This window comes from Maylandia zebra, linkage group LG17, assembly GCF_041146795.1.
Source record: "Maylandia zebra isolate NMK-2024a linkage group LG17, Mzebra_GT3a, whole genome shotgun sequence".
Taxonomy (NCBI): Eukaryota; Metazoa; Chordata; class Actinopteri; order Cichliformes; family Cichlidae; genus Maylandia; species Maylandia zebra.
The window spans coordinates 15,193,466-15,216,150 of record NC_135183.1 but is presented as its reverse complement, the minus strand read 5'-3'; the positions used below and the strand labels follow the sequence as shown (position 1 = coordinate 15,216,150).

The 22,685-nt window shown below is 38.6% G+C and overlaps 1 protein-coding gene across 1 annotated transcript; it reads right to left on the bottom strand.

Annotated features, from left to right (window-relative positions):
* Positions 1 to 166: 166 nt before the first annotated feature.
* LOC101483749 (desmoglein-2.1) lies at positions 167 to 19,035 on the bottom strand. The gene is made up of 14 exons (XM_004569337.4): positions 18,953 to 19,035; positions 18,575 to 18,700; positions 17,790 to 17,945; positions 16,587 to 16,725; positions 15,968 to 16,137; positions 15,472 to 15,606; positions 9,871 to 10,056; positions 7,886 to 8,457; positions 6,760 to 6,902; positions 5,338 to 5,559; positions 4,184 to 4,429; positions 3,739 to 3,872; positions 3,218 to 3,526; positions 167 to 3,102 (listed from the first exon to the last, which is right to left on the bottom strand). The coding sequence occupies exons 1-14, from the start codon at positions 18,992 to 18,994 to the stop codon at positions 2,341 to 2,343; spliced, it is 3,342 nt and encodes a 1,113-aa protein (XP_004569394.3). The 5' UTR covers positions 18,995 to 19,035; the 3' UTR covers positions 167 to 2,340.
* Positions 19,036 to 22,685: the final 3,650 nt, after the last annotated feature.

Genomic DNA, 22,685 nt, shown 5'->3' with positions numbered 1-22,685 from the left:
ATTTATCTCCAGACTGCCTTGGTGAAGAATGAACTTTAATTGGACTTAGATATGCAGATCCGTGTGTGTGTGTGTGTGTGTGTTTTAACAACGAGTCAGTGTTTGACTTTGTACAACATGAAAGTAGATTTGAAATCAAACAATGAGGCAGGGTCTGTCCCAGCTATCAGTTCGATTCAGTTTTATTTATATAGCATCAAATCCCAACAAGAGTCACTTAAATGTGCTTTACACTGTAAGACAACTTATAATCAGACAACCCCCTAAGACAGGGATATCAAACTAATTTTACTTTCTTAAGTGAACCAGAGCAGTGAAATTCCTCTTTTGGTCAATGTAAAGATATTTAACTAAACATTTAATCCCTTATATTCTAATAAAAGAAAGTATAAGTACACTTGCAGCAATACGTCTCACAAGTCTGCTCTCTCATGCATCCATCTGAGTATGAAAAAAGAAAGAAAGGACTTGCAGAGAAAGAGCATAGGAAAAAAGTGCTGCCGTGACTGGGTGAATGAGTCAAGGTGTGTACTCAGAGTAGAAACGCGCTATATAAGAAGCAGTCAGTTTACCAAGTTTAAAGATATCATTCATCTGCTCTTCTTCAGTGCCTTGTGCCAACAGAGTGCAGAGCAGCTAATCTACAGAGGTTGATTATTTTGTTAATAATTTTACATCTTCATTGCCTATAACTCTGGATACTGTAGCTCTTATGAAAAAAGGGAACCTCAAATCAGACGTACTTGACTCCCTGGTTTGACTCTCAAATGCGCACCTTAAAGTAGATAGCTCATAAGCTGGAGAGTACTGACAGAGACTAGAAAGAGAGATCATATTTGTCCTATATTCATTGACTCCCTGTTAAATGAGAGCACTATCACATAATGAGAAAACAAACTCTTGGGTTCAAGAAACATCCATCTATCCTTTGCATGCTAAATGCAACAATCACCACACCTTTTCCCCCGCATTTATATTTTTGGGATCAGTTCATCCTGCGCATGCATTACAGAGTGGAAAATCAATCAAGCTTATTGATTTTAGCTCAGCAACACTCCACTGGGTTCACTGTCATTTTCACTAAGCCTCAGGTTCATGATGAACTCGTTTTGATATTTGATTTGATTTGATATACCTTTATTAGTTTTATATAACAATGGAAAAATGCACCACATGAGGAAAGATAAGGAGAAAAAAATAACTCCCCCCAGACTGAACTCCAACAGGGAGATCAGTTTGAGAACAGAAATAAACACCTCTGCACATAGCAAATGAAAAAAACTCTTAATACACCAAAGAAACACATGACAAGCAACAGGGGTGGGTAAAGGGTGAGAGACAGCTGAATTAGACAGTACATCCGGGCCTGCACCCTTTGCGCTGGTCTCCATGATCCACCGTCAACATCGGAAGGGAATAAGCATCGAAGGCGTTTGGGAAGGGAGCGGGGATGAGTGTGTGCATATCAGTGTATATATGTATGTGTGTGTGTGTGTGTCCAGAGTTCAGCTGAGACAGTGTCCTTCGCCCTGCCAGGCTAAGTAAACAGTCTTCCAGCCAACCCAGGTGGCCTTGCATGGAATGGGAAGGAACAGTCTAAACACAGTTGTTATCAGGGTGTCGCTGAGAGGGTATCCACGTGAAGTGATGGTGCTTTTTACTTTAGTGCGAACAACTCATATGAATATGGTATTCCTGCTCGGGGGCCACTCGTTCCCATGAGCACAATTGCAATGAACATGACTGGCCTTTAAAAAAAGATTTAAGTTGATGTTATGAGCCAACTTCCAGTGTCAACTTTCACATGAATGCAATTGTCATGCAAGGTTTTTATATTACTATATTTGATGTGACTAGTATTATTTATTTCTTTTGCTTAAATACTGTTGTTGATCATATGACCAAATTATTAAGCTTGAAACTGACTTTCACACAGTCTACCACTCCTTCATGTGTTTTTGGAATACAGTTGACAGCTACTGACAGCCATTGTTTACACCAATGGCAGATTTTCTTGGAGCAGTGTTATGCTGATTTGATCAACTACGTCTGGACAAGTCTGCCTTGTTACTACCACCATCACAAACCTCTTAAAACATAGAATGGTCCTAACCACATCTGCCCATGTGTACTCCATGTGTCTACATACTGCAACAACAACAACCACCACCAACTCTTTTTTTGTTTGTTTTTTTTTGTTTGGCAAGAAGATGTCCTTGTAGGCTATGATGCATACTGGACTGCCAAATCTAACACACTCTGAAGGGTTCTTTAACCAGAATAACACCTCTTGTCAAAATGCCCTGAGATGAGATTGGTTCCAATTGGCCTTCCTAATTCCTACTTTTGACTACTTTTATCCTTAATCGGCATACAATGACCATTTAGCTGCATTAGTTTCCTATCCTTCGTAGAGCCCAGGGGCATAGGTGGGCTTATGGGTAGGAAGGCAATGGGGCTGGTTGGAACACTGTGGCTAGCAGGATTTCTTGACCTCTCAATGTCCTGGATAAAAAATCGATTGGTTCCGTTGGAGCCATCTACTAACAAAAGTGTGTTCTGTAGATGTGGTTGAACTACATATTGTATGGGTTGTGATACAGAGCTGGTGTAGTAAATTGGTTCCTGTTGTAGTAAGACAGTCTGAACTGGACTGGGTAGTTTATCATAATGACTAATATGAGAGGAACGTCTGACACTAGTACTCTTAGAGGTAGGAAGTGTCATAGATCGAGCAGTACTTACAGTACCGACAGATGATTGTAGTATATTTGTATTGGACGTTACTCTTTCTGTTTTTATGTCTGCATGCTTTGTTTCAACAATGTGCTCCTGTCTGCTCTTAAAAACTGGCTCGACAAAATCAGCTGTGCTTTTGATAGCACCTGCAACATTTTGTGCCAATATGGGTTTGGGGGACACTGTAGAAAACATACAGATCTCAGCCAGAGTCTTGAACTTTGGCCCAAGTTCAGTGAGGAAATCTAAGTCATTGTCATCCTCCAGAAGGCTGCAGCAACCCACAGAGCCAGCAGAGGAGCCCTGGCCCTCAAAATCATATTCCAAATGGGAATCCTCCACAGGAACAGCACATGCCGCTTTCTGTTTGAGGCAAATAAACAAAACAGTCAGTGGCATCAAAAGCTTCATTACACAGGAGTCCAAAGAGAAGATACTGTGACAAATAATTGCATGTATAGCTATTATACCATAGTACCTGAGAGTAGTAATCATTGAGAAAAGCATCAGGAAGGGCTATGTCCTCATATAGGGCTTCTGTGTGTTGTATACCCATCACTTTTCTGTTGAATGACGCACGCCCTCTGCCAAGGTTCACTGATTCCCTTGAAAATGTGTAAGCATTGTCAACCTCCATTACAGTCTGGCCAGCTGCCTGATATTTCTGCTCGCTGCGGATTTGTATCTCATCAATTTCCATTATGTTTGAATTTTTCCTGTTGAAATTTGATGACTGTCCCATCTTAACCTTTTGGAGCATAACAGGTAAACTTTGGAGTGACATTTCCTAAAAGTAAAAGAAGAAGAAAAAATTATCTTTGAACACAACTTCTGTACGAAACGACATTGATTTCAGTTTTCAGAATCATGTTTTTAAAACAAAATTGAATCAGGGATGACTGACAAGCTATCGCATTCCTCCTTAAAAATCAGTTTGTTTTCTACATATCCACATTAAATAAAACAAAAAAATTTTCCCAGACAAACGTGAATGCCCACCTTATCCTCGCCTCTGCCTTCAGTATGATAGGATATGAGGTTTTCTTTGGGGAGAAATGGTAGCTCATTAAATTGGTCAGGAAAGATTTTGTCTGCCCCTGCATACTGACAGACCACCAGAAGAAATGGGATAACTGCACAAATAAAACATAGATAAAAACATTTAAATTCAAATGTAAAGATTCAAACTAAAGCATAAAAGTTTGGGCTTTTCATGTATTTAAACCTTTTTTCTGTTATGCACAGTACTTTTTCAGTATAGGTAAAAATACAATAGGTTGCAACAAACTAGTATTATATTTAAATAGAACTTAATAATACTATAGAATAAATAGCTGTACAGACACCAAATAGTCCTGAATATGTATTGAAAATCTTAAACACATGTTTTTCCCAACTAGGCCTGTTATACATATCATTAGTGGATGTTCTAAAATCAACTCACATAGCAGTAAGCAAAATGCCAGTAACAACAAGCCAATGGCTGGTGTAGCAAGCTTAGATGATGTAGTTTCTAGTCTTGCTGTTCTCAGGCTCAGGCTGCAGTCCTCTGTTTCCGAACAAGTACAAACATTCACCGTAAAAACTTCCTTGGTTGGACAAGACAGACCCTGGGCATCCAACACCTCTACCTGGAGATTATGTTGTCCAGGCCAGAGTGGCACATGAGAATGAATAGCAGCGCTTGTCTCTGGAGATAACAAAGCACAAAAAGTTTTCAAAGACAATTTCCCTCCACTACACTGCAACTCAAGCTTCGAATTAACTTTACTTCAGGATTTATTCTGCCTCCTCAAACAAAGCAAATACTTTGGAAAGGAAAAACCAATTACATTACATTACATTTAGTAAAAACAACATATAAAAATTTGCCCAAATTTCTTTTCTGTAAACTAGCAGCTAGTTTATTTTACTGCATGATATTAGAATAGGGTGAATTGGTGCCACTGTAATAGGATTAGAGGAAATAATTATTGTATTGTAACTGAAAATGTACACTATATTTCCCAAACACTTTACACACATATGAACTTGAGTGGCATTGCATTCTTAATCCACAGAGTTTAACATCATGTTAGCCCACCCTTTGCAGTGTCAACTCTTCAGGGAAGGCTTTCCACAAGGTTTAGGGGTGTGTTTACTGCGCCCATCAACTTTTATGGAATTGTTCTTAATCTAAATGTTTGGTTTATGATCTCTCTCTCTATTAAAATGAAAAACTGTTCATTTCTTTGTAAGTGAGCAAACTTGCATATTCTCAGCAGGGGATCAAACACTCATTTCCCCCACTGTATAGATAAGGCTTAAGTCTTTACGGTAAATCACTATAATAATAAAATTAGTGCTACAATTACTAAGGCAAAAATAAATAAATAAATTAAATTAAAATGGTAAATGGCCTGTGTTTGTATCGCGCTTTACTTGGTCCTCAAAGGACCTCAAAGCGCTTTACATGTTCAGTCATCCACCCATTCACACGCACATTCACACACTGATGATGGCAAGCTACATTGTAGCCACAGCCGCCCTGTTGCGTACTGACAGAGGCGAAAATAAACGTTTCCATTTTTTCTTTTGACCCAAACCAGATTTTCTTACCATTGATGACTTCTACAACCCAGCTGCCTTGTGTCCCATCAGGTATTATTCTGAACGTGAATGGAGCAGCATTGGGACTAACATCTTCATCAATGCCCGTAACGTAAACAGATTTCTGATCAGAGCACAGACTGGCATGGTTTGTAGTCAGGGTTGGACAGTGGTCATTGCCGTCAGTGACTTGAATGGCTATTGTTCCTGTTGCTGTCTTTGATGGCATGTCTGAAAAGCAGATATGGTAAAAATGTCAGTAAGAATTTGAAGCAAATGCCGTGATTGCCATTTGCTGGACTGGTATACATAGCACCTTTCCATTTAATAATAATAATAATAATGGATTGCATTTATTTAGCGCTTTCAGGACCCCTCAAAGCGCTTTACAATACCACTATTCATTCACTCTCACATTCACACACTGGTGGAGGCAGCTACAGTTGTAGCCACAGCTGCCCTGGGGCAGACTGACAGAGGCGAGGCTGCCATATCGCGCCATCGGCCCCTCTGGCCATCACCAGTAGGCGGTAGGTGAAGTGTCTTGCCCAAGGACACAACGACCGAGACTGTCTGAGACTGTCCGAGCCGGCAACCTTCCGATTACAAGACAAACACACAACTCTTGAGCCACGATCGCCCTTCCTTAAGTTGAAGGAAGTGCTTTCTACTTTCTAATTTTCAGTCATGGGTACATATAAATGCTTTATACCTAAGCACCTGAAAAGTTGATTCTTTCATCTGGACGTAGCATTTTCAGTGTCCAGATCAACAGAATCAGCTTTTTGGGACTTCCTTACCTGGATGATTGAGCATGCATCAGGACTATACCTAAACATTTTTGAATTAGGTTTGTAGAGTTTTAAAACATTTTCTTGTTGATTTGAATTCTACTAGTATTTCAGTTTCTGGGTCGGCCTCCTGAACTGTCTCTGTGGACTCTGTTTGGTTATGCTCCCAGCTGTGTCTCCCTCCGGTTTCCCATTCCCTGATGACCTTTAATCCATTACTAATTATTCATATGTTCAATTTAGACTGGTGAAACTAATATTTTAATTAGATTCCACTTATATGTTGATCATATGAAATAAGATAATAAAAGCTTTTAAAATCAAATCCAAAATGTTTGATGACATAAGGGCTTCATATGAAGGCAGGTTACACATTTGTTTTGACTGCCTTAAATATCTTGGCTACAAGCACAACCCAGTAATTCTAGGGGCTTGTTAACCTGATAGGTTAAATACCTGATTCTCCTTGGCCCTCCACAATGAAAATTTTCAAGTAAGATCTGAAAAGTTGTTGCTACCAATATTTTATTGGTAGTTAACTGAAATGAAATCCTTCAGTAGGGAAAAAGATAACCTTCAAACCTAAATATAAGAAGTGGAGGAAGCAGCAGTGAAGTCTTAGTGTTGACAAGAGAATTACCTTTGGGTATAGCTAGAATCTTAGCGATATAGGTACCATTCTTCAAGTAAGGTGACTCCCTGTCTGGTGTCCTTTTGAGTTTAATTTCAGCTGTTTCTGCATCGATTGTAAACAGGTTATCTGGATCATAAGCTTTGGCATAACTGGAATGAAAAAATATATATAAGAAAGAAGAAAAAACATCAGTAAAGTAAAAACGAGCATCAGTGAAGTAAAAGTTTCCATTTACATAAAACACCTGCTCAACATTATGATAAAGATGAAACCTTCAAAAACAAACAAAAAACCTCTAACACAAAGTAGTTTTTAACTATTTTATTAATTATAATAAATAATAATCATACCTGGTAATGCTTTACATTAAAGACTTTATATTATTAACATAATTTGTGTCTTGATAGGATTAAACAGACCCATCAAAGATATTTTAAATGCTAAGAAGAACACAGCTGTTAACGTTGTTTTATTGTTTTTACAGCTACCCCTGCTACCTGCTACGATTAGTTAATGTATTATTACACCAATTGACAACTTTTGCTGTTACCAGAGTAAAAGTAAGGAAAGAGCCCTCATTAAGATTAATACAGCTATTCAATTTCTTCCAATTCATTTTTGTTCAAATAGCACCAAGTAACAACAGAAACTATATTTTATTCATTTTTCTAAAACTTTAATTTATTTCTTGACTTCACTAGGATACTTTTCTTGTATATTATAGCTAAAATCATAAAATGTTACCAAATTTAAAAATAATTTAGTAAAGTTTAAAAAATGTCATCATTGATACTTTAGTTAACCAGTTATAGTCTTTTTGACACATAATATTTACACATGTGTTAATAAATATCTTGTAATGAATTTTAACCACATTACTGCCTGTTCTTAGAAAACCTTAATGTAAAGCATTAGCCATTATATTATTATTGCCATTACTGCAACACTCTGCTATACTTTGATCAAATGAAATAGGTGTTTGTTGAGTGACATTTTTATATGAATCATATCATTGGTAGCTTTGCCATTAATGGAAATTACTGAAAACTGGATCATTATGACTAGGTCAAAAGCTGATGACTGTTCAATTACTGAACATAAGTCTCACAGATTTTACTGTAACTTGACAAACCTGACATCTTCAGCTGTTTTTCCTGTATCTGGATCAGTGGCAGCAAACACAGCGATCTTGCCATCTTTAGGTGCTTCCTTTGGGTCCTCGGATACATGAACAATCTTGGTGTCAGGTATAAATGCTGGACCCTCTGGTACATTATTAACTGATATTTTAATGGGGTAGCTTTTTGGTGCATCTGGCTTCAGCTTTGTTCCTGGTCCTGGTTTAAGCTTCACATCAGTGCCCACTTCAGGTCCAACTCCAGGGCCAGCCTCCACCTCAGGTTTAAGTCCTGCATCCAACCCTATATCCCCCTCGCCTTTCAGATCTAGGCCCACATCTACACTCACGCCTACATCCAATTCCACATCTACTCCCAGCTCTGTCTCTGCACCCACACCGGCACCAGCACCAGCACCAGCACCAGCACCAGCTCCTGCCCCGGCACCAGCTCCAGTAACTAGAGGGTTACCCTCTCCAACATGAACATCCACATCCATCTGTACAGCAGTACCAATCACAAACGGAGCAATATTCTCAATCAAAAGGCCAAGCTCAAGCTTCTGGACTTCTTCAAAATCCACAGGCTGCAAAATAAATGATAAAAGATAAAATGAGTTACTTGAGAGAAAACAGACACACACAAAAAATGAAATACATTCAAGAGACAAACCCAGAACTAGCTGCAAATTAAAATGTTTGAAGTGAGTTTATACAAATACATAGTGTAAAACATTGAACACGTCACCAATTTCTAAAGGTGCTACTGTCATGAAATTCTCACCAGATGTTGAGAACAACCAATCCACCAATCCACACGTGTAGAGAAATCAAACTATAGATGTTCATGGTTTTAAGTTTTAAGTATTGAGTTATGTGTAAAAATGAGAAATGTGGTAACAATAAGAACAGTGACAGACTGAACTAAATTATATTAAATCTAAGAAAGAGCTCTAGTGTATACAAACCGCTCAATATATAAAGACCCATAATATTACAGTGATAACATATATATGTGGTGATATGCAGTGCTTTTTGACCTCCAAACATGGCATCGGCAGACCAGAAGATATTCTCTCAGGATCTCACGAGCTTGCCTAAATGTTGGTCAGCAAACTTTAAATGCACTTCAAGATGTTTTTTCTTCAGTGAGCATGCCTACAGGCCATAGTTCGAGTGCATTACTTGTTTTCTTTAAAACAATTCAACCTGCTGATTCCAGGTTTTTCTGTAGCTCTCAACAAGTGGACAACTCTGCTGATAATTCTTTTTACTCTGTCTGAAATCTTGTGGGGGAGCACCTGGTCATGGCCGGTCTATGGTCTTTCCACTCCCTGGTTATGGCCCTAGCAGTGCTCACTTAAACATTCAGGCAGGCGGGCAGGATTGCTTCTAAGTACCGACAGATTTCAGCTGGTGTCATGACTTTCCATTCCTTTTTGCACCTCCCTTTCTTCATGTGCTCAAGACTTTTTTCGCGGTGTCCCTGCATCTGTGGTTTGTTTTCTTTGCAGGTATGAATTGCATGGGTCAGGTTTAGGGTTGGGCAGTAACACATTACTGTAATCTGATTACTTTTTTCAAGTAACGATTGAAGGGATTACTATTGCAAAAAAAGTAATAAGAGTACTGTTACTTTCCCTTGAGCATGCTGCGATACTGCGCTACTAAACCGTGATTGTGTTTGTTATAGTGTCTCTAATATTACATATTCTGGTTGTGTATCATGTTTTTTTTAAATTGTAAGTAAGTAATAAAGTAACTAATTACTTTTGAAAATATTTAATCAGTAAAGTAACAGGATTACTTTCTTGGAGAAGTAATCAGTAATTAGTAACTAATTACTGTTTTCAAGTAACTTGACCAACACTGGTTGCGACTGACATCTGGTGAAAATGCTTTTATAGCTCCTTTAAAACTAACAAAGGTGCAACTGAAATATCGAAAATATTGAAACTTGGTGACACGTTCAGTAGTTGTTTACCCGCTGTATTAAATACCTTTATCAACTTTAAGATGCCCTCGTTGGTTTCCTTGTCTGTCTCAATGGAAAAGAGATTATCTTCATTTCCTTTGGAAATTGTGAAGCGAGTCAGCCAGTTGTCTGTGTATTGTTGGTCTTTGTCCAAAGCCTTGATTTTCATCACCACGACATTGTCAACATTTTCATCCACTGAGCCAGAATACTGAAATTAGAACAGCGTGATAAAGATACACCCCATTATGAAAATGTTTTTGTAATAATACGATGTTAAGTGCCTGGAAATAATACATGATTTTAGTAATTCAAACTTATCCTATTGTCATCTTGTACTGTTTTTTCTTTATCATTGTGCTTACAGTGCTCAAAAGACTAGAAAAACATTGAAATTATATGAAATGATAAACTGTACATAGTTCCTTCTTAAATTTTCTATAGCTTTCTGTAAGGTGGTCTCTCACAGTTAGCATTCTTGTTAATTTTAGATTAAATGAAATCCTGCCAAAAATTCATGCACCGTTTTTTCAGTGTCATTCTGAAACAGGATGTTTTGTATTTACCAGATGAAAAACGGCAGTTCTGTTTTTTCACCAATAATTATCATAACCCCAGTGTTAAGCGATCCATCAGTCCATCCTTCAGAATGCCATGCTGTGAACCACTGCAGTGGAAGCTGCAGGTCTCCACCCGATGAAGCTAACAGAACTACATCATCTACAAAAAACAAAGATGAAATCGAGCCGTCCCCTCATCCTCAGACTCTGCTTCTATTATAGAAGGCCTGAGATGAGATTGATGAGATTCTCAAAGTATTTCTCCAACTCTACAGGCCTGACAGGCCAGGCACCAGGGTAGGACCCAGGTAATCCTGTCCCGCACAGTGTACACTGGACCCTTGATTTATTACAACGTAAATGGGTTATCTGAATCGCTCTTTGTCTGCTTTAAAACATGCTGCAGATTAATAGTGGTAATAAAACAGTGATCACTGACCTTTTTAGGGCATTTTTAGAGCAAAGAATTAAAGACAACAGCCTTAATGAACACAGTGTAGTTTGTACTCGGGAGCAGGGTTTATGGAGCTGTAAGAGGCTTGTTGGAATCTCTGAGCTTATGGTGTGCTCATCCATAGCAGGAGGCACTAATACTGTCTTGCTTGGAAGTTTTTCTCCTGGCTTGGATGCTAGTTTTGGTTAAAAGTTAAAACACGATGCATGCTTTATAAAAACTGAACAGCAGACATCGTTACATATTTAGTACACTATAATACTGAGTAAGTAATAGGGATAATAAGTAATAAGGTAGAGCTGACTTAAAAACTGTTTATAACAGTAACCTGGAACAACATGAACAACTCACATGACATTACAATGTAAGTATGCTTGAAAACATGCACTCCTTCCATTTTATTGAAAATTGGCCCATGCTCAACAAAGCAAACTTTTAGAGTGAATTGTTAAATGTTTGTCATTTTTATGTTTACCATTTGTACATCGTTTTAACTCTGATGAAAGAAATTCCACTGTCCTTCCCCCCAGATTCTCGAGGTTCTAGGTGGGGGGCTGTAGTCTTTTATCACAGACACATCCTTGTGCTTTTGATGTAAGCTTCCTGCGTTTACGACCCTTTGGTCAGCAGGAGGTCTGACACACACACACACACACACACACACACACACACACACACACACACACACACACACACACACACACACACTCTTACTTAAATACAGAAGTTCACACATATACATAAAATGCCTGTCTAACTAAGGGGGCGTGGCTTTGTTCTGACGTGTTTTGTGTGAACTGTCTCTCAATAAAAGGCAGCAGGAGGAGGTCAGATCTGGAGGTCATTTTCATGGTGGACACAGTCGAGGCCTCCCTTGCGCAAATAATCGATCGATTGACTGTCTTGTTTTCTTCATGATGAATAAGTCTCTAGAATTAGCGGGGCTTGTGGAAACACAGACCCAACACAAACATTAAAACTATATTGAACTTGAGCTCAGGAGAGAAATTGTCACGATCCTGGGTCTTTGGACCCAGCGTTTTGAGTTTGAGTTTATTTTGATGGTTAAGTTCATTGGGTTATCTAAGTTCATGTGTTTATTAGATTCCCTTGTGTTTTCAACCCGTGTTAAGTCTTCCTTGTCCTTTATGTGTTTCATGTCTTTTGTTGTCAAGTTCATGCAATGGCGTGTCCAGCGGGGTGGCCAACCAGACTGGCCACCCCAGGTGCCACCCCAAAGGCAAAACAATACAATTCAATCAAATATCAAATGTCCGATTATGTTTTCACGGTGAAGCTCAGATATCCGAGTGTAAGTGAATGCAGCATCGGCTTCTGCGCTATGTGCATCACGTTAGCAAAGGTAGGAGAGCCAAGCGCGAAAGATGGCACTGCAGGAAACAATTTTTCGGTGAAAGAAAATGAGGACAGAATAAATGTCCCGGTAAGTAATATTAAGTTTGTTGAGTTTAGTAAACTTCGGTGAAATTAGAATACCAAGGAAAAAATAACACTTAAAGAATTATTGCAGCCCTCGAATATTTCAGACAGTATGCTACTGAGGGGAGCTAACATAAGAGTCATGAGTTATAAGATATCATCTAAGTCGTAACATTGCTGTATGGAGCTGCAGATTTGGTTGCAGGTTAACATAGCTGGACTGGCCATCGGGCATACCGGGCATATGCCCGGTGACTTATTTTTTATTTTTATTTTGTAAGGGCATGAACAATGAGAGGTGGTGGATTGGCCAGATGCAGGTCGATGTGTAAAAATAACTCAGTTGTTTGGTGGTGGCTATGGCGGGGTTTCCACAGAGGCAGCAGGTGGATGAGGGAAGGGGAGGCAGGAGGAGAGCCCCGAGGCAGCCGCCAGTCCGAGTGTCAGGTGAACTGAACTTCAGGTAAGAAGTTATGACCTGCAGTCTATCTGGGTCAGATATAAACCAAGTTTAGGTGGAGTTTATTTTTGTTGTGCTGACTTTTTACCGTCAGTTGCAATAACTCATACTGCCCGAGCTAGCATGACAGAGTTTCTGTACAGCTGTTCAGTTGCTATGATGTTACTGATAGTGAACTTTATTTTATTCATAAGGTTAGTTAGTAGAGTTGCCAACGGCTCCTTAAAAATGGAATGGTCCCTCATTCAGAGAAAATATTATGCATTTGGTATTGAGCTGAGAAGAGACGCAGTTTGTCCCGAACTTTAGCTAGAATGGAAAAAGACACAAAGCTGGAGTTATTCTGTCGTTACGCTGCACAGCTGCCTCTTCTCTCATTCTCTCCCCCTCCCTCTTCTGTTGCTACTTCAATCATGAAACTGATCAATGATCAGCTGATCAGCTTTTCTCTCTTGTTTATTTATCGCCCACTTTGTGCCAGAAAGAGGAAACCAGCAGATGTCGCGCTAAACAACAGCAGCACGTTTAAGCTTGATCAGCTGTTGTTAGAATTTATTTAATATTAATTTCCAGTATCAGCTGATGTTTGCTGGAGCCACAGCTGTAAAGCTGCTGGTCATGATGTCAGTTTGGATATGTGGTGAGAGGGAAACATGAAGATGAAACCAGGAGATGTCCTTACTGAATCATCAGAGCTGAACAGGTGATGGAGAAACAGGTTTAGGTGACATGAATGAGTTGAAGGGAAGTTATGAACTGTTTCTGAGAGACAAATAACACCAGGATCCTTTTTTACGTAGCTGACAGCTGGTAACTGTGCAGGGGCGGGTCTAGCAAAGTTATGCCAGGGGGCCAGGTAGGGCATTAACAGGGAGAGGTGGGGCACAAAGAAATACTTTTCTTTCTTATTCTCATTTAAAATATCTCGCTTTTATTAAATAATTATCTAAATCTTACAACCAAAGTTTTTATCTGATGTAAAATGTATAGAAATCATACATATACCAACAAGACAGTGTACATCACTGTCACAACAGCATTTGTTTTCATTCAAAGGCTTTATGGTTTTAATACCTGGTGGGCCGGTCTGTAGTCAAAATGCCCGATTTTCTGTCCCAGTCCAGCCCTGCAGGTTAATACTGGCAGTGTCACCATGCCAGCTGACTGTATTTCATCATCAGCCAGTGTTGTTCTTTATCAATATTACCAAAGTTTACCATAAGGCAGCATAGAAAGTATTTACTTGCTTTCAGGTTTCATTCAAATGTTAGTCTTTTCAGTTGTTTCCCCACTTTTTTCCTGTTTCAAAATCAAACACCAGTTTGTGAGAAGATTATCTTCTTTTTTTAACAGGCAGAGAAAGTTTTGCATTGGAACTGGCTAATTTGTCAATTGTTTGTTACAAATGTTCGTATTTTAATATTCAAAAATGTTTTTGCCCAAAACATACGTATGTGCACTACATGTCAGTAAAAATACTATGCAAATATTGCTGTCCTTGAATGCTGAGTAAACACTGACAAAGCACTGATTGTATCTCTTGTACTTTATCAACGCAGTATCTAAAAACTTTGCACCGTAGTGGTTAAAATCTCATTCTAATAAGAGTTAAAAGCTCATTCGGTTATTAGGTTTATAGGATTATTGAATTGTGGTTAATGGTTGGTAGAATTTTTTTTTTAAACATTATCTGCCAATTACATCTGCCACCCTTCTCCAAATCTGTGTCCCTACCTGCCCCCCCCAACAAAAAGTTTCTAGACACGCCACTGAGTTCATGTTCTCATGTCTGTATTTCATTATGTTTCCTGTTTTATTTTGAAGCGGTCCTGTGTTCCTGTGTTCATTGTGTTTAGTTTTACTCTCCCCTTGGTTATGTTCATTTCTTTCAGCTTTTTTCCCCATGTGTTCCCACTTCCCTCATTACCCTCCTGTGTGTACTTAGTCCGTTTGTTTTCAGTCATTCCTTGTTAGGTTGTCTGCTAGTCCACGTTGTGTTTCCAGGTATCCATGCCAGTTTTCCATGTTTTAGTTCACCCAGTTTAGGTTTTTGTTTAGTTTCACCCAGGCCTTAATAAACGGCTTGTTTTTGTTTATCCACGTCACTTTTCACGTTCTGTTTTGGTCTGCATTTGAGTCCTTTTCACAATACATGCAGTCTGCCTCAGACAGACTGTGACAGAAATATTTTCTGAAGTAATAAATCAACAACTGAAACTGGTTTTTGCTACCAAGGGACTTACCCCATGGCAATTAGAAAGAATGCAGGGTAACTTTCTTCCTGTATTATTTTTCAAATCCATAAGCTATGTCTAAATTACATAGACAGTCCAAAGGAGCAAACTCCAGAGCTTTCCAAAATGGGCCAACACAGTTTAAGAATTTTTTAAACACCATTTTGCCACAATTTGTCTGACACGCAGATGAATACTTTCATACTACGAAGATGGAAATGAATCTACGACTCCTTCTCAAAACTCTGGGAACAGGTAGCGTGCAGAAGTAACAGCCTTTTACTGCTACTGGATATTCCTAAACTCCCTGCAGCTTGGGCCACCAAAGCACACTTGATACCACTAACGTAAAGTGCATAACTCAAGCCATCCATAAATAATGAGACAGACACAGCTATGTACAGTTGTTTTGAAAGTGATTAATGATATAAGAATAAATTTGGATGCCTTAAGAACAAGTAAAGGCCATATTCATCACCTCAGATTTTTCCAGAGTAGGCATGTTATCATTGATGTCCAGGATCTTGATCTCTACAGTTCCAGTTCCTGTTAGTCCACTTGCTGCTCCTCCCATATCAGTTAGTTTTATAACCAGGCTGTAGAAGTCATAAGTCTGTGAAAAGGAGGTGAAAACGCATGACTTATATCCAAATACTTCAGAAGAATTGTAATCATACTAAGCTAAGATGAGTCGGACCAGTCGGTCCCGTTTTCCTTCCACGATGAGAAAATCACTTTTGCGCGTTTAGCAGGTATGGTCCAATTATGACATCTGCACACTGTCTCTCTTAAGAATATTTTATTTTAATTACATTTTCAGTCCAGGAACATTGTTTTATTGTACCTGACAAAGATTGCCTGAACCAAAATGTATATATTTAAGAAATATATTAAGAAAGCTAAGAAAGAAATTCGTGCAAAAATGCAGAAGCATATATGTGTCTTGCTGTACGTGCAGTGACTGCTAGCCTCACCTCTCTGTCCAGCGTGGGCTCTTTGACGTACAGTTTTCCAGTCTTTTCATCTAAATGGAACATGTGACCTGTGCCTTCTGGCTTCTGACTGACGATGCTGTAGGAGATCTCTGCATTAATTGTTCCAGCTTGATCGTTGTCTTTACCCTTAAGCTGCATGACAAAGGTTCCTGCAGTGGAGCACAACAGCTCAACATGATCATTTGACAAACAACTTTCACATACATAATATATGCAGACTGTGTTTATATGCGACAAAAAAGAAGGTTAGAGGCTGATTCGCAAAATGAATGTCAACTGGATCTTATAGAACGCAGACATATTTTAACAGTTTTTAAGATGTAAATATGATGCGGACGGCTGTGACTAAGCAAGTCGAAGGTCGTCTGTGAAATGTTAAGCTTCTACCCCAGAGTTCTTCTGTTCTTCTTTTCCCCTGTCTGTCATGACTCCCCCTCTCTCTATTGCTCGTGCAATATCATCTCACTACTCCTAGGCTGAAGAAATATCTTCAGAAGAGGACAGATTTCAGGGATTTTCTCACAAGAACTCCATAAAAGCTAAAATGCAATTTGTATCCCATCACATATAGAAAACTGTGTTTAAAATCCATCATTACCTTTTTCGCTTGCCTCATTAATGTTTCCAGTATGCAGCTCAAAAGAAGGAGCATTGTCATTTTGGTCCTGGACTGTTATAATCAGTGGGATGTTATCCTCTGCCGTGGTCCCATTCCTGTATCTAGCGATCCCTGATAGCTGTGTAAATTGTGAATGACAGACTGAGATAGTTTTAAAATGTAACTTTTAATATGTAATACAATTATATATAGAAACTATATTAATGACTTCGGAATTTCAGATCGTACCTGGAGTTCTATGGCCTAAGATTAAAATTGATCCTTCAAGTTCAACTTTAAAATTCAACTTTTACTGAAGAAAAGTCATTTCTTTTCTTCAGTAAAATTTGCAATCTGGTATTAATCTGGTGCGATAGGGCCCTTCTCTATAAAGGGGAGAGTAAGAATGAGTTTAGGGAGAAAAACAGGAAGGAAGGAGGCTATTGGACACAGTTGTGGCAGGTTGAAGGTGGTTGAAATTAAACACTCCGGTGAGAGAAAAGGACATTTTAAAGGAAAATACTTTTAACCTGGCCTGAGTAGTTTTGCTTTTAAAAATAATTACATTTTATCAGAAGGAGGATTGATTTTAGATTGGATTTATGTGGACTTGTTGTGATAAAAGACTGGACTGGAAACTGTTGGTTTTGTGGCCTACTTCATAAAACAAGCTGCAAAGCAAGTTTGCAAATTGGCATCAGTGAGCTATCACCAGCTATTAGCAATCAGAAATTGTGTAAGCTTAAGATAAGCCATGAAGAAGGGACTGACTTACAATTGTAAGAATGACAAATCAGCTGGAGCTGCCTGTCATCCAACAGCAGTATGACCAGCAGTCCTGGCCACCAGCTAATGGATGGCAATGATTGACTCTAATAGTTTCGGTGAAATACAAAGGCCAGAAATAAATGCAATGACTGTACTTCTGTTTGACATTCATAATATATATTTTAGCTGCTAGTAGCTAATGGTAGCAGCTAATGTACATTCCTTCAACCATACAAAAATGCTAACTCTATTTTTCTGCGATTGCTGTGGATACGTTCCCTGAGGTCTGTATCTCACAGAAGTGGAGCTGAGACCAGGAATGGAATTCCATGATATTGTTTGGTGTTACATAATAGAGAAAATGGTGAAAGAAAACTATGCAGAGTAAAAAACAGAAAAGAAAAAATGAACAAACAAACATCAAAACAAACTTACATTGTAGGATGGGCAGCTTTCCCGATCCAGCAGATCAGTGATACGTACAAAACCAGTCTCTCGGTCCACCACAAAGAGGCTTAATGGATTTTTATCTGCCCCTTCTCCAGAAAGGAAATATTGAACTATCTCAAATTTGTCTTTATCAGAGCGTATCTGAAATAAAACAGGGGGAGCATTTACTGTAAATTACATAGTAAGACTTGGTAAAATAGATGGTAAACATGTAAAAAATTGTTCTACTATTGAAGTTGAACTTAAGTCTCAGACAGTGATGTCAGGTTGGGGTGCTTCTTAAATATTCCTTGTTATACTTTTTAGCAAGAGCAAGTATGTGTTCAAGAACTGTTTTTCACTCTCTACTGGAATTGTTTTTGTAATAATACAAAAACTATGCCAAAGCACTGCAGGTACAACAGATACTGCACAGACATAGATGATGTCTAAACTTTTAATTTTACTATTGAAAAGAAAGAGTATATGCAGAACTTTACAAATGTCTGCACCTGAAATGTATCACTGCGATCATATTGGATTTGCAAATCCTTTAACAATTAGTTTTTAATAGGAAATCTGCACTGACAGCAAACCTATGACTTGTGGTTGTTTTCAAGTGTTCAACTGTGAGTACAACTGGACTTTTTTAAAGGAATGTTCATGACATGCTATCCTAAAGTAGCGGAAGATAACCAAATGATGTGATAGAAGCCACTCAGCCACTGCTTAAAAATATAACGTGCATATAACATGTGTATATGCTATAAAGATTTCAATGAGCTGAAGACCTTTGCAATGTGTTCCAAATGGGTGTAGTCGATGTTCTCCATCAGCTTTGTAGCAGGAGGAATCCACTCTCTCCGATTCCTCCTCAGTTTCTTTACCTTCTTCTCTTTGGCCTCAGAACTCATCATCTGTAATGACAATAGTACAGTTAAATCCCTCAGTCCACAACAAAACGCTGGGCGAGGCTTTCTTATTTTCCTTACACTGTGTTATCTGCGAACCGCCAACTTTGATTGTAGCATATAAATAATAATCTGTGTTAGGCAGTAAAATAAATAATATCTGACCGCACCACTTCATGGTGCTGTTTTGTCGCTTTAAATAAGAAGAAGGATGCCCTAGCATGTTAATGTGATAATAGTTTAAGACTGAATACTCACTAAGGCCAGTAAAAATAGAAGTAGTAGTCTTAACTCCGCCATGAGTGCAGAGACGCGTTGGGATGTGTTGAGTCAGGTTTTCAAAAAAGAACAAACCGATGGGCTGTATGTAATCTAATAATGTAATAATGTAAAGACACACCCACATCACGTTTAAGTCCGTCCCTCTATAGGGCTTGGAAACATGATGTTACCTCACAATGTGCTGCCAACACACTCTGTGATGTGCAGGCCCTTTCTATTTAGCGTCCTTATTTAACACAAGCATGTACAGCATGTACTTTTGAGAGTTAAAGGTGTGTCTTATCAGCACAATAATTTTAAAGGTAATCCACACCTAAAGCACACTTCAAAGGCATTCCGTGAGAAGAGGCTACTTTTCAAAAAGATAAATGAATAACTAGTTTAGCTTTTTTCAGTGTTTTCCATGGTAAAATTTAAATAAGTTCTTTGATTTTGGGAAGAGAGTCTGGCAAAATGAATTTTGAGTTTTCCTGACTGTCTTTGTGCAGTTTATGGAAAATTAATTCCGCCAGATTGATTCCAGATGTTGGCCTTCCACTAAATACTTGTTACCATTTAACATTCAAGTAAAGGATCAACTGGGCTGAAAACTATCAGAGAGAGAGACTTTAGACTTTGTGAGTGGCCAAATCATCAATCTAGAACATTCATAAAAGAAAACTGCAATATCAGATGAGGGACTGTTTCATGTATAGGGGTTTTGAGTAGGGCTGGGCCATATTATACCGTTCACGGTAATACCGGTATAATGTTAGGCAACGATAGGAAAATGAAATATCGCGATAGAATGGGAGTAAAACGCGCATGCGCAGTGCCTTTGTTTTCATACGCACATGGCCGATTGTTGAGTGAAACAGATGAACCAGAATTGGTTTGTAAAAATGGTGCAACTTCAGTGATGTGGAACTGGTTTGGTGTTTGTCCGTCAGATACACGACAAAGCACATTTTTTTGCAGAACATGCAAGCGGCCGTTGTTATTGTCGTATTTGTCGGACTAAGATGCTCTTAAATCTGGGAGTAATCTGGGTCCTAAACTCCGTATGCTTCAGGTCAAACAACACTGCAGCATCACTTAGAGTTAAAAACTGTCTAAATTCTTTCATCTTTAATAAAACGATCAGCATTGCTGCTTTACCAGGTGTAACTATAAAGTTTAACTTCCAGGCATCCATGAAAACAAAAGTTATTACATTTAACGGAGTTAGAATTTAGCAGGAAGCTAGCGGAAGTTAGCTCGCTAGTTTCGCTAGTTACCTAAGCATGATATAGCATGTTCTGACGGAGAGATTTCTGAAAAAAATCAAACGTACAGCTCTGCTATCACTTCCAACATAAATGAAGACAGGAAACTAAACAGCAGTGACGTTTGTAGGGTTACTGAAGTTGGGCTAGCTGGTATATAATGATGTGCTACGTGATCGCTAGCGACACAGCTATGTTAGCATAACATAAACAGTGAAGCTGGAGGACGAACACTAACACTTTTCCACTTATAAAAGTTAACGTGAAGGTTCTTCATGGTTAGAGACAAATGCAATCGCATGGCAGGATACTGTAAACGGACCAAACTTCAGTCAGGAGAACAACTGAGATAATCCATCCACAATACGAGGTTAGTCATTAATATACTGCAACAACATGGGAATAGAGCAGCTGCCAGAGAATTCAACATTAATGAATCAATGGTACAGAAGTGGAGGAAGCAAGAAGAATGAGTTTAATAAAGTTTGATTTATCTGACTGCTTTGTTTCGCTTAATGTGCCTTATAATCCCGTGCACCTTATGGTCCGAAAAATACGTACTGCACACTGCAGTTTAATGTTGCAAAGCACCTCTTTTTAACTTCAGTGGATATTATACATGGTTATGCTCAGGATATGTCAGCCCCATTTCTACTGGAAATGCCTTTTGGTTAAACTTTCAGCAAGGAATTTGCATTTGCACTGTTACATTTTTATAAAGCTTTAATGTACATAAAAACCAGCTTCTTGTTTAAGTGAAAATAAATGGAAGGTTGTCTTTTTGCGCTAGTAATGTTGTGGAGTTGTATTTTGTCTCGCATCAATTATATCGTCGGTTATATCGTTATCGCAAATTTTCAAATATATATCGTGATAAATATTTTTGGCCATATCGCCCTGCTCTAGTTTTGAGTCCATCGACCATGGCGCCTATGATGTCACCATTTCATACTGTAGTCTTGTAATCTCTGTAGTTTGTTGTTGGACAGTCATCTGTAAATCTGCAAGTCATCTGAAAATTAATTCATATGAACTTATATCATTGTTGGAACCTTGTATTTTGATCAAATGACTGGTGCCTACACACATACTGTGAAATACTCCATTTCAATCATGGATCAACATTTAGACTGATGTTGATATCCATAAAGTTTTACTGAAATGATGCAAATGGCGGTGTTAGCGTGACAATGCAATGCACACAGTTTGCCTTTGGGCACTTTAAGGCGTTCTCCAAAATAAAGCAAAATAAATAAATCAAGTCAAATGACTCCAGGGACGCTATCGTCAATGCGTAGTGTGTTAAATGAAAATGCTAGTCCTTCTCATTAATGTTTTAGCCTCAGGCAAAAAGATAAAATCAGCATACTGCTGGTTTAAGACTCTTATTTTTACATGCAGGTACAGACAAGAACGCTCTCACATACTTTCGGTGGTATATCTTTCAACCAGTTTGAGAGGTCAAGATAGGTAGCGTAACAACTGTTCACACACACACACACACACACACACACACACACACACACACACACACACACACACACACTTAAAAGGATAAGCAGGAGGAGATGTATGTATGGAATTTTACTATTAACAATAACACAGCAGAAATAAGCATATAAATGGAAATCAATCAACTATAACAAAATAATAAAGTAAAGTGAGAAGAACAGATTGACAGACATTGACTGATGTTGATATCCATGTGTTTTTACTGGAACTATGCAAATGACGGCGTTAGTGTGACACTGCAATGTACACAGTTTGCCTTTGGGCAAAACAGATCAGGTTCCTTATTAACAATGGCTTGTTCATGAAGTTTGAAGGTCCTCAATGTGAGGTCATACTTCACATGCAGACTTTATTTCTACCTCACAGACACAGCTTATTTGGATGGATTAGGAGTTCAGAGGGAGCTGGGTCATTGCTCTAAGGAGCCAGCTGCTCAGGGTCTAGCAGGCAACCACCAGTTCTTATATTTTCATATAAAGAGCTATAGACATGTTTCTCTGTCAAAATAGTGAAACTGGCTTGCATCCAAGGTAAGAGTTCAGCCCTTAGGCCATTCTCCAACTTTAAAGAAACCTTCGCAGTGATGTTATGTTCTGTTGCCAACTCTTTAAACTTTATGAAATGCTTTTAATTGAACTATATTGTGTAATATGGAGATAAGTTTCTGCTTCATAATGTGTAAAACTACTGACCTTAAATATATTGTCAGTCATGGTCCTTGGTCTTTAATCCAAAACCTTTCTTTGGAGAGAACCCTGTCTCCTGAATCGCAGTTTAGATTTGGGAGACAGACATCCTCTCTACTTTTAATATCAGCTTAAAACTTTTCTTTTTGATAGAGTAGTTAGGGTTGGATCAGGTGACCCTGAACCCTCCTTTAGTTATGCTACAATAGGCCTAGGCTGCTGGGGGCCTATCATGATGCATGATGCATTAATACACCACTCTGTATT